This window comes from Diadema antillarum, unplaced genomic scaffold, assembly GCF_040938485.1.
Source record: "Diadema antillarum isolate AM-2024a unplaced genomic scaffold, OU_Dant_1.0 scf00000015, whole genome shotgun sequence".
Classification (NCBI taxonomy): Eukaryota; Metazoa; Echinodermata; class Echinoidea; order Diadematoida; family Diadematidae; genus Diadema; species Diadema antillarum.
The window spans coordinates 3,880,855-3,893,524 of NW_027270904.1; the positions used below are offsets into that span (position 1 = coordinate 3,880,855).

The 12,670-nt window shown below is 41.1% G+C and overlaps 1 protein-coding gene and 1 non-coding gene across 2 annotated transcripts in view; one reads left to right on the forward strand and one right to left on the reverse strand.

The window, feature by feature from the left end:
- The window catches only part of LOC139723933 (activating signal cointegrator 1 complex subunit 3-like), a 57,709-nt gene that overhangs the window by 29,164 nt on the left and 15,875 nt on the right, over positions 1 to 12,670 (reverse strand). Inside the window, exons 14-22 of the mRNA XM_071635137.1 lie at positions 12,195 to 12,386; positions 10,411 to 10,635; positions 7,951 to 8,070; positions 7,236 to 7,487; positions 6,524 to 6,700; positions 4,738 to 4,963; positions 2,072 to 2,325; positions 1,411 to 1,579; positions 223 to 314 (exon numbers count right to left, since the gene is read on the reverse strand). Of these exons, the coding sequence (XP_071491238.1) occupies positions 223 to 314; positions 1,411 to 1,579; positions 2,072 to 2,325; positions 4,738 to 4,963; positions 6,524 to 6,700; positions 7,236 to 7,487; positions 7,951 to 8,070; positions 10,411 to 10,635; positions 12,195 to 12,386 (1,707 nt within the window). The remainder of the gene's footprint in view (positions 1 to 222; positions 315 to 1,410; positions 1,580 to 2,071; positions 2,326 to 4,737; positions 4,964 to 6,523; positions 6,701 to 7,235; positions 7,488 to 7,950; positions 8,071 to 10,410; positions 10,636 to 12,194; positions 12,387 to 12,670) is intronic.
- Trnav-aac (transfer RNA valine (anticodon AAC)) lies at positions 5,596 to 5,670 on the forward strand. Its single transcript has one exon. It is a non-coding gene; the product is annotated as a tRNA-Val (tRNA).

Here is a 12,670-nt window from a genome sequence, read left to right on the forward strand (position 1 = left end):
TCTCAAAATATATGGGAGACTTCAATGAAAAAAGTCATGAAACGATGCGGCAAAATCTTTGCGCCTTGTGGAATCATGGTGCGAAACATCGAGGGGGGGTCTTTGACCCCCCCCCCCCCCCCCCCCCCCCCCGTTAGAATAGGGTTAAGCTACACCTTGTCTCTAAAGATAACATAACTTGCACCACATTCTAATCTCATAAAATGTTGTTGTCATGGTTACCTGGATTGGGTTGAAGTAGTCAAACTTTTGGAGCATCTGGTATTGCTCATTCTTGAGAGCCGTCTTTGGTAGGGGCACCAGGTCCAACAACTCTGCAGGATAGACGTTACATAAAAAGCCCTTTTACTTTTTCAGTACATCGCATCTCATCTATCATCAACATTCAATGATCGTCCTCATTCTCTTCATCATCATCATCATCATCATCAGGGTGGCAAAGTGTATCATCACTACCATTATCACTGACAGAGTCCACATCCTCACCATGACTACCATTATCACCTTTGTCATCATCATTTGTAACATCATCATCATTATCATTACCATGACTTTATTCTTGTCATATCAGTCACTACTGATAGAATTGACATCCTTATACTTGATTTTCACTGCTGTCAATTGTATCAAATCATGTTCTCATCTTCATCATCATCATCACCACCACCACCATTTATCATCATTATAATCATCACCATCACTTTTTTCTTGCCTCATCCATCATCACAGAGACCATCTTCACCATCTTCATCTGCATTATCTTGATCATGATAAGAGTGCTCGGTATGCATCATCACTATTAGGATAATCACCCACAGCTCTTCTGCATCATCATCCTCATCATCATTTTTATTCAAACTACATCAGTCTTTATGAAAATCATCTCCACCATTATCAACACAAGGATATTGTCTTGACTTGATTGTTGTAAGATCAATGCAACCATCACCACAACATCATAATCATCATCACCATCATCACCATCATCATCACCATCACCATCACCATCACCATCACCATCACCATCACCATCACCATCACCATCACCATCACCATCACCATCACCATCACCATCACCATCACCATCACCATCACCATCACCATCACCATCACCATCACCATCACCATCACCATCACCATCACCATCACCATCACCATCACCATCACCATCACCATCACCATCACCATCACCATCACCATCACCATCACCATCACCATCACCATCACCATCACCATCACCATCACCATCATCACCATCATCATCACCATCATCACCATCACCATCACCATCACCATCACCATCATCATCATCATCATCACCGTCATCTTCATCATCATCATCATCATCACCACCATTAGTACCACCACCAGTATCCCTATCCTAACCCCCACCGCGAGATCAAACCCTACCTGTGTGGGGCGGATGTCGCTCGGGGAGGATGAGATGTTGGAAAGAGATTGGACACACCGTCTCTGAGCCAAGCCACCTGTCTGACACTGCCTTGACATAGTACTGGGATGGGAGAGGCTCGAAGATTGGAATGGTAAACACTAGTGCTTGAGGCTCCTGGTTCAAAACCTATGGCATGATAAAGAAATCAAAAATTTAAGAATAAGAGGAGAATACAAATGATTTCCTTGCCATCAAATATATCATTGTGTTATTCTTGACGTAAAAGTTGGGGGGGGGGGAGAACTTGTCACCCCAATGAAATTATTATTTTACGACAGATTTAGTATATCAAAAGTATTAAAATGAAGTACATTGCATTGCTCGAATTTGTACACTTGTTAATCATAACGCAGCTGAGGTATGTACAAACTTGAATGTATGTTGGTTCCATGACATTTGCTCCTGCGACAATTGCTTCCATAATACATGTATATCTGTATACTAATCCACACATAATTTCTACCTACAAACATGACCCTAACCCTATTCCTAATCCTCACATCAAAGGAAACATAAAACCCATCACAACCCTAACCCTACCCCTTAAGTCCTGGGAGAAAATAAGACAGCAGCAATTGTCGTAGGAGCATTATAAATTCGTGTTATCATCCATGTTACCTGCTTCTTCTGCAGGAGGAAGTACTCCGAGTGATAGATGTGGTTGTTTTCTGGGTCCTCCACCCAGATCCACCAAGACTCGGAGGCCGTCCCATGCACCCGATCACTCCAGGTGAAGTCCGGGGTGATGGTGAGCCGCACCCGCAGGACGGTGCGAGTGATGGGCTGTATGGATGCCTCCAACAGGATAGAGGGGAGCTGCTGGGCGCATGCCTTGATCTTGGGCCCCATGCTGACATGGTGCACGAGGTGACCTGTGTGGGGGTCGAGCATTAAACTATCTGTCATATCACATTCACCCAATGAGAAGTCTCCAGTCTGGAGGTTGAGACTCTCTGGGTCACAGAGGGCGGAGGATGGGGTGATGAGAAGATTAGGAAGATGGAATGAGGAGATAGGGATTAACCCCAACCAGGCCGGGCTTTTTGGGGTGTTCTGTGGCCGGGGGAGGGTTGATTCAACCCAACTCCCCCCCCCCCCCCCCCCCCCCCCGGCCATTTTATGGTTAAGGAGGGCTGAGAGGAATGGGGGGGGGGGGTGTAAAAAGAGCAAAGAGGGATAAGAAGAGGATGACAAAAGAGGTTTGATGTATGAGAAGAAAATAAGGTATTAGAAGAGATTGACAATTGAGGTATGAAAATGGAAAGAGGTATTAGAAGAGGAGGAATGAGGTTTAAGCTTTGAGAAGGAATGATGTACTCTAGTGGGCATGACAGATATTCCAGGAATAAGGTAAAAGGCATATTGAAGGGGATGACAATGAGGTATTAAGTATGAGAAAGGAATGATGTATCATAAGGAGATAAGAAATTGAGGTGGGATGAGGTATGATGAGGAGATGCTGAATGAGGAGAGAAATACTTTACCAGCACTTTTGGTCACACTTGCCCTAATTTTTGCGCCATATGCAGAAAACATTTCAACTGACACCAAAAATTCTCGCGACATCAGTAAAGAGGAAAATATGCCATTTATGGTCACCATCAAGTCATCATCAACATCAAAATCAAGAAGCAATATTTCCATGAAAATACCACGAACTGAAACTAGAAATGTCGCTATGGCGACTGGTATGCCTCCGCCATAATGCATGATTCTCCTAATAGGTCTATAGTACATGTGGACAATGTGTGATTACATTTTCACAAAATTGGCAAAATATGAATATGACAAGTTTGTCACAAATGTGTTGAATGTTCATCTTCCTTGACCAAGGTTTAATTGGATGAATAGGAGAGCATGTACTTGGGGATTTAAGGACTTTAACTTGACTTTGACCCATTCATAAGTTTATGCATTGAGTAATTTTCAAGGTATGGAGGAAAAGTGCAATTTCTGTATTGGAAAGTACATGTACATTGTTACCATTTTCATCTGGCCTTTGACCCTAAATAGGATAATCACTGTCAGGCAGAACATGCATAAATATGTAGTAAGTTTCAAGATAACTTGAGCCACTTCCGAGATATGGAGGAAAAAGTTAGTTCAACACTTTTCCTTGATCTTTGACCTTTTGACCTTTGAGGCCCCCCCCCAAAAAAAAAAAAAAGTTTCCAGAGAATCTCTATTAGGTTATAGGGCCTACATGCATACACCAAGTGTAAAAAAAATAATAAACCTGCTCGCATTGCATAAATATGAGGGAAGTAGTGAAATTTTGAAGTGTTGCCCTTGACCTTTGACCCCATGAACCCTAAATTCTCTAGATAATCACTGCCAGTCAGTACATGTATATACATTATGTACTGTATACTATGTTCCATGAAGATACCTTGAACAATTTCCAAGGTACGGAGAAAAAAGTGAAGTTTTGATATTTTTACTTGACCTTTGACCTTTGACCTCATGACCCCAAACTTTCACCAGAGAATCTTAATTGGGTAATACATGTATACACTAAGTTTCAAGAAAATATCTTCAGGCATTGCATAGATATGGTGGAAATAGTGAAATTTTACATATTTGACCTTGACCTTTTAACCTTTGACCTTGAGCATGTGCACCCAAAAGTTGATAGGCACAACTTCACCCCCTAATACACATACATGCCAAGTTTCATTAGGATACCTCAAAAGGTTTTTTAGTTACGCTGTCCACAAAATTCATTACGGACGGACGGAAGGACGGACGGACGGACGGATGGATGGACGGACAACCCGAAAACATAATGCCTCCGGCACCACTTCGTGGCGGAGGCATAAAAAACAACACAGGAAACAAGCTTTGTAGGAAACAAGTGATGCAAGTACTACTAAAATGCATTTCTGATGCTGACTTGTCTTGATTCCTGGTTTTATGTGAACTCTCAGATGAATTCAAATTCATGAAATTCTTCCATTGAGATGTTTGCAACTGATTTGTCAATCAGTTGTATTGAAAACATCTCGACGGAATAATTTCATGATTTGAATAATTACGCAGTACCCGCTGCATGCCATAAGGGTTAGACCCAACACTTGCTGCCAGGCGAAAGCTCAGTGGTCTAGTGGAGATGACGCCTGTCCGGTGATCAGGAGGTCATAGGTTCAAATCCTGCTCGAGTATGTACGCCCATGATTTTTATCATGGCTACTACTAAAACACTGATCAATTCAGTGCTTATTTAGGTCGATGTAGGGCAATTTGTCAATCAGTTGCAATGAACTCTTGGATGCATTTTCACCTACCAATCTCCTTGGACTCCAGTTCCTTGAGCTTCTCCACACTAAGCTTTGCTCCTTCCAGCTTGCGCAGGATCTCAAAGGAGAGGTTGGAGAACTGCCGGAGGGGGTTCTCCCAAGCCCAGAGCCGCCGGTCGATTGATTTGGAGAGAGTGAGGAGGTTAGCGGCCATGATGGGCCAACCTTGCCTCAGAGTGATCTCAAACAAGGCCCTGATGATACGAGCAGCATTCTGGACATGGACGCATACAAAGCACCACAAACGCAATATTTCAGTAAAAGGTTACAAGGCTGGAACAGTGGCATATAATGTTATTTCTCGATCTTCAAACTTCAGCACATCCATTTAAATATCAAGCCAATAAATAACTCTATCACTTACTACACTTGAATATATCGTTGGTCTTATACCAAAAGAACCTTAAACCACTTCCACTGTTATGCCAAAAGGCCCTTAATGCTATAGACTTTGTATACTATTAGTGCCCTTTTGGCATAACAGGGGAAGTTCTTTAAGGCCCTTTTGGTGTAAGGCTGACGATATATTATTTTCAAGCATGACTGCAATCCATCCATGTTGTGTTACTGCACAAATTTTGGAAACACAGATCTCTATCTTGCACCATAACATTTGGCCTCTTCCAACCTCAACCAGTATGTCTGCATGAATATAATCAAAAAGCTGCTCAAAAAGCTGCATCACTTCGGTGATCCCTCGCATTTATCCCCAAGTTGAATTAACCTCCGGGTTTACGCCAGGTTTAAGTGCGTGCGTGTGTGTCACACACAGAGCGCACTGCTTTAGCTTCTGACCATCCAAGCATTGAGAATTAATTAGGGTTTCTGGGACGAACACTGAACTTGGGTATTCTATAGCTCAGTCGGTAGAGCACCGGGCTAACAATCCGGAGGTCTCGGGTTCGAATCCCGATGGAATCCCATATTCTTTGCTCAATTTTCCAATAATGAATATAATCATATCTAACTTTTACTCCAAACTTCTCTACAGTCACTTGCAAACAGCTCTCATGCACCAATACTGCACCAATACAATATCTTGCAAATAGTTCCAATAAATTTCTTTTCATAGACTTAGCCAGGCATTGAAGACACAAAATACATCTATGTAAATTAGGGAAGGACGAGGCAAAAAGGCAAGGAATAAGAAAGACATAACTATGAAACCAGAAGAAATTTATGGATGTCGTGCGTACAAACAAGATCTCCACATACATACAAGCCTCTATGAATAAAAGAAAATCTAAGAATTATAGCATCAACAGTCTACTCATGGATGCTACTGACATTGCTGGCCTGTGAATGCATTCTGAAGACCATCGCCATGAGGCCAGCTGACCTCTTGGTATGTGGCGCCCCAATCTCACAAACATTTTTCTGCTACAAGCATATTGTATAATTGCAAATCCAACAGGTTCTCCCTATAGAATGACTTTTAACCCGTTGAGGACGGTTTGATTTTGCTACAACACGCATTTCCCATAGACCCCTGCCCGAGTATACTCGGGACTCGTCCTCAACGGGTTAATGGGATGGCATAGTTTGGGTTGAGATGGGGGATTCAGAATTTAACTCTTTGCAAGATAATCGAAACCCACAAATGAAATATGAAAGCGCATACAATTCTCAGAAGAATTCAAAGTTTATTTGATGAAAATCGGTTTTCAAATGGCGGAGTTATTGAAAAAACAAAGTAAAAAATGTTCCTAATAATTTGTGGGTCCCACCTTTTGATAGGACCTTTGTGTTGAAATTTGTGTTGAAAACCCTTTACCTGGGAAACATAAGCTGAGTCGGACACCAGCGAAAAGCTGTCTACGTTGCCACGGGAGATGAACGTCTGGAGGAGGATGTTAACCTTGCCGTGTGGGTTCTCCACCCCTCCCGCTGCTGGCATCTCGCAGTCATCCTCCAAATGGTCCTGCAGCTCTCTTATCTCATCCTCTCGCACCTGATGTGAGACGAAAATAACACATTACAGAACGGGTCGAGAGAATCCTGCAATCTCATTGGTCGAGAGCCATGAATTAATTTTAAATGGCAGCACGCTTGATCACTGGCGAAAGAAGCAGTAAAAACATTGTCATGCGTTTTTGTATAAACAAAGAGTTTGCACACATGCATTCACGCACTTAGCAAGAGATGGCTTGCCGTTTGCACAGTAGTGACAAGTAGTCCATGTTCGCGCGCTTGGCGGCCGTTCATGCACTTGGCAAAGAGATGGCTAGCCATACATCTGTAAAAAATTTCAAGCATCAGTAACCGATGCATGGTTTCATTTATGGCAGCCCAAAAAGAAAGTCTTGAAAACTGTAAGAAACACTATTTCACTATTTCACAATGTACCAGATTGCTTGCTATTTTACACATTGTCTTATACCTGAACTGTTGCACTGTCACTAAGAACAAAAAAGTAAAGAGAAAGTCAATATATTTCATGCAAACAAAAAAGAATAAAAATGAGGAAAGTACAAGCGAAGACAAACCTTGATCTGTTCAAACTCCTGCGCCTGAGACACCATTGAGAACACCTCTGCCTCACTCATCACTGTCTTCATCAGTTCGTTGAACTTCTCAATGGTGGCGTACTTGATGTAGAAGTGGCTAGCGATACGTCCCAGGTCTGTGGAGTGCAGGTCTCCCGTGCTCTCCACAAAGCGGATCATGCGAGCCTTATCCAGGTTGCGTGCTGCCGTGGTGACCAAGTCGTTGCGGAACTTTGTCAGTCCTGGATCATTCTGGAAGTTGAAGCATGTTGATTGGCAAAATAATCTCATATCATTTGGATAAAAGTAAAATGTAAATGAAATACCACATTGTATGTGTTAATATTATGTTTTCTTTTAGGACAAAAATATCAAATGAGCTTTCATCAAACTTGTGTGCCTCAAAGGTACAAAACCAATACTCTTGTGACATGGTTAGGAAAACGGGACTGAATGCTCCCTGAACCAAACCAGAGCATGCCACTGTGGTTCAATCTGGCAAGGTTTGCTTTATTTGGGACTAAATGCACCTGAGTTTTACTTTCACCCCAGTTTAATATCTATAGGAATAAATCAACAAGAATTACAAGCAATCCTTGGCATGTCCCTTGGCACGTGTTAGCACAATAATTGCAATTACTATCTGAAGCCAGTATCGCATCGAGTTTATTTCTTAGCGCCAAGAAACTGGAAAGTGGGTTCTGTGGCCACTGACCTGTGAATCTTTGAACATGAGTCCGTAGGCCATGGGGTTGAGGTGCATCCGGATGTAGAGGTAGGTGTAGCTGAGCCAACGCACCGCCTCCTCCACATTGCTCACCGTTCCCAGGGCGATCTACCGGGATGCAGACATCACAGTGTAAAGAGATTAGCACTTGACAACCTTCTCCCTAGGCACTACTTCATGATGAGTCTTGCCATTATTGCAGATCACACAGATACCACAGCAACAATGTACATACTCATCTCATATTGCATCATGCAGGTAGCAGCAATAATTCTAAGTTGCCATTATTACACCGACCTACTGTAAAACCAGAAATGTTCAAATGTATTTTCATTTCGTGAATATCTCAAGAGCCAAGACTCCTAAAATAAATGCCAGCAAAAGTTTTTTTCTACACTATATGCATTAAATGCTAGTGGCAATTTGCAAATACTTTACGTAACTGTATGCCGCGAAAAAGGCTGTCGGCTTCAATCCATAAAAATTTCAGGCTGCCGAAAATATCTTGCTTTACAGTAATTAGACAGTATTCTTGTCACTAACATGTATTCACATGATTCACATACAGTTGAACCTCTATTATCAGGCCTCCCTTTATCCGAATCTCTCTATTATACGGACGCAATCTCGCCGTGATTTTTTTTTAAACAATTACGGGAGGAAAGGGGGATTCCCAACTCCTTGAGAACTCCTACACAAACACACATGAATTTCATATCAATTCCAACATGATTAACATACATTACATCAAATTTCCTTCCAAATTGCTTACCTTCAAACATTTTAACACCCCAAAACATCCCCAAATCATCGCAAGAACATGGACAGATTATGCGCTCGAGTTCTCTCATATCGCATTGCCACATATACATGTAGGTCCATACACAGCCGTCGATATGACTAGATAGACATGCATTGTTTCGAGTCATTGGCTGAGCAACGAATGACATTGAACACTCAAAAATTGTTCACACACAAAGAGAGAGAGGGAGACCATCTAACAATGGCGACCTACAGTCGACTTTGCCGAGCCGTGATGATCGAATTTTGAAATGTAGTTTCGTCGACTCGTACTGTTTATTTTCAAGATCTACTTGATACATTTCTTAATAATTATTAAGGTAAATCATACCAAGAATTTATAAAAGAAAATGATTTCATTCTTGCAAACACGAACCTCTATTTTGGGGTCTGTTACTGAGTGTAACAATGAAAAGGTTGCAATATACACATTACTACAATGGGCTACATCAGTACATGTGTATGTATATGTACATGTCCAAAGCATTGAGTCTCCCGTATCCGGCCAAATCCCTTATCCAGATGAGCCCCGGTCCCGACTTGTCCGGATAAGAGAGGTTCAACTGTAGTACAAATTACACTACAGTTGCCAAAATCCAAGATACCATCATGATGATCAATGCAATGCAATACCACCAATGTCACAATCATCATAAATATACTAGGAAATATTAATTTGAATAACATACAACTTGTGCTATGTGTCTTGGAGATTATTCTTCTCCAATCTACTCCAAAAATCATGAAGATTCCATCAGCCTTCGAATAAAAAGATCACCACCTGATTTCTTTCTGCAACAAGCAACATCTTTGCTCATAAACAACCTGATATTTATATTGCTTTTTACATCAACTTGGAGGCTTGTAGAACATTTTATGCAATCCTACACTGGGAGTCATACAATGTGTAGTTTTGAACATGCCGTTCTTATATGAATATTACATCTTGAAAGACAATGTGACTTATAGAAACAATGATAATAATAATAATAATAATAATAGTAATAGTGATAATAATAATGATAATAATAATAATAATAATAATAATAATAATAATAATAATAATAATAATAATAATAATAACAGTAATAATAATAATAATAACAATAATAATAATAACAATAATAATAACAATAATAATAACAACAATAACAATAACAATAATGATAATAATAACAATAACAACAATAATACAGGTTATGACATTTCATATGAAGAGAAACCTAAGTGGCATTTAAATAACAAAAACAGTGAATCTCAGATGTCAGTTGGATGCCACATTACATTTTTGGACACTAAAATGGTCAAAAATCACTTCACATGAACTCATCTCAGCCCCATTTCATACAAAGTTGATATAATAGCAACTCTTGCTGGAATGGCAGTTGTCATGGTAATGACAAGAATCCTGCTTCTTGGTTGGCTGTTGCTACAATGTATGGCAAGTTGCCATTCCAGCAAAAGTTGCTCTCATCACATTTTTTATGAAATGGGACCCTGCTTGAAATGTTGGTCAGAATATGAGCTTGTGAATGGGCACATCTTTATCATGGAGCAGGTTTGTATCAGGGCTAGGTTCTCAATTGAGGAGTTTCCTCCGGAAGACATTACAACGTCTCCGGCTCAAGGGGGGTCTCAGGTTCTTACCTCGGCATTGAGGTTGTCAGCTAGGCTGTTGATGAACTGGCTCTCGATGGGGTTCTGCCGTGTCATGAGCGAGAGGTAGTGATTGAGCTTGTCGTGGCTTGTGATGATATACCCCTCGCCAAAGTGATCGTACTGGGGGCGGCCGGCTCTCCCAAAAATCTGCAACACGTCGAGGATTCCCAGGTCCCTGAAGGCACCCTTGTTGGCATCGTAGAGTTGAGTACCCTGGGATACCACCAACCAGAATTAAAACGACATTAAAAAAGCAGAAACTGATGGACACACTAACATGCACACAAACTTTCATACACACATACGTACATACAATTACAAACATTTTTGTGCAGTTTCAGTGAAGAAACATATCAGAAGAATAGTAAGATAGACGATGATAGTGATAAAATGAAAATGCAGCTGGATGACAGTGGTTATAATACCAATGGTGATGATGATAAGCGTCAAGGCAAGAGCAATATGATGGGCTGAGTGCTGACATGTGACCTGTAATTGAATCGACCATAGGTTTGACTTCTCATGGGATCTGCAGTGCCTTAATTTGATTACTGTTCATGATAGTTGCCCTGGCCGGGCGTTGTGGCGTGCGCCTGTAGTCCAGCTACTTTGGAGGCAAGTGCGGGAATATGGCTCAGTCTACCTTCACGTCCAAGAGCACCAGGTTCGAGTCCCGAGTCTCACTGAGCAATGTTGTAAGCATTCCGTCCCCTCTAGTAAGAGGCAAAATACTCTGTCCCTCTGATAGGACATTAAATGGAGGTGCCATGTGTGTGTGATAGCCACGACACATGCAGGTAAAAGAACCCCCTTCATTCATTCATCGCAAAGAGCAGGGTGCCAACCCAGTGAAGCGGTACCCCTACCTACTCACACAAGACAACAGGCGAATGATGCAGATGCCTCGTGGTTCGCCCCAGGTGACTAGCAATAGTCAGCAAACGGTATCAACCAGACACTTAGTGCCATACGCTTGAATGAATGAATACATTGTAGTTGCCCAAGGTTTTATACAGCTACTGAGTACACTGAAGTGAAACAGCACTCCTTAAAGACCAGATATGTATGCACATTACATCCTATTGTTTGATAAGACAGAAAAGTCTAATCAAATTACTGATATTTTCTGATTCAGTTTAGCATAGCATATGACACCAACTGAACTGGAATAGCCATTACAATTGTAAGTCTTATTTTGTTCTCTTTCCAAAGATGGATTGTTTGCACTAAAATTCCATCATTTAAAGTATTTAATAGCTGTCTGAACAAAAATTTACACATTTTTTTTTGCCAGAAATCCAAGTACAATCAATCACCGACAATACCTAGAAGAGTGTGGCAAAAAAAATGCCTACAAGACATAATTGAGGACTAGAACAACACAAGCAGAGGTAATAATGAGCACAGTGACCAAAATTGAAAGACAAAAATGAAAATGATAATTGTGGCAAATATACCGATGACGATGAGGAAGATATTAAAATGATGATGAGATCAGCAATCATAGTTATGAAAAGTGGTAGTGATGGTGGTGATGACAGTGATTACTGTGATAATCATGATGAAGATAATGAGGATGACGATGATGCAGTTGATGATGGTGATGGTGATGGTGATGATGGTGATGATGGTGATGATGGTGATGATGGTGATGGTGATGATGATGGTGATGGTGATGATAATGATGATGATGATGATGGTGATGAAGATGATGATATGGATGGTACTGACTACAATATATCTTATCTCCACCAATGAAATGCTAAACTAACCTTTATCACCACCGCATGAGCAGGGAGGTTGACGCCCCAGGCGAGAGTGGCAGTACACACCAGGGCCTTGATGTAGCCAGCAGCAAAGAAGCGTTCGACCAGGTTGCGGTCCTGTCTCAGCATCCCGGCATGATGGATGCCAAACCCATCAGGGAACACCTCTCTGAGTTGCTTGTTTCGGGACTTGGCAATCTGGATACAATCATAAAATGGCATGCATAATTCGACATATTTACACAAACTTGAAGGGATCGTGCAGTTTTGGTTGAGATGGGGGATAGAGATTTTAACTTTTTGCGAGATGATTAGAAAGCACTTTAATATGAAATATTAAAGAGCGTATAATGCTGAGAGGAATTTAAAGTATATTTGATGAAAATAGGTTTTGAAATTGCTGAGATATCAAAAAACAAAGGATGACAAAGTGGTCTTGATAAAAGGTGGGTCCCACCTTTCACTTGGACCTCTTTGTTTTT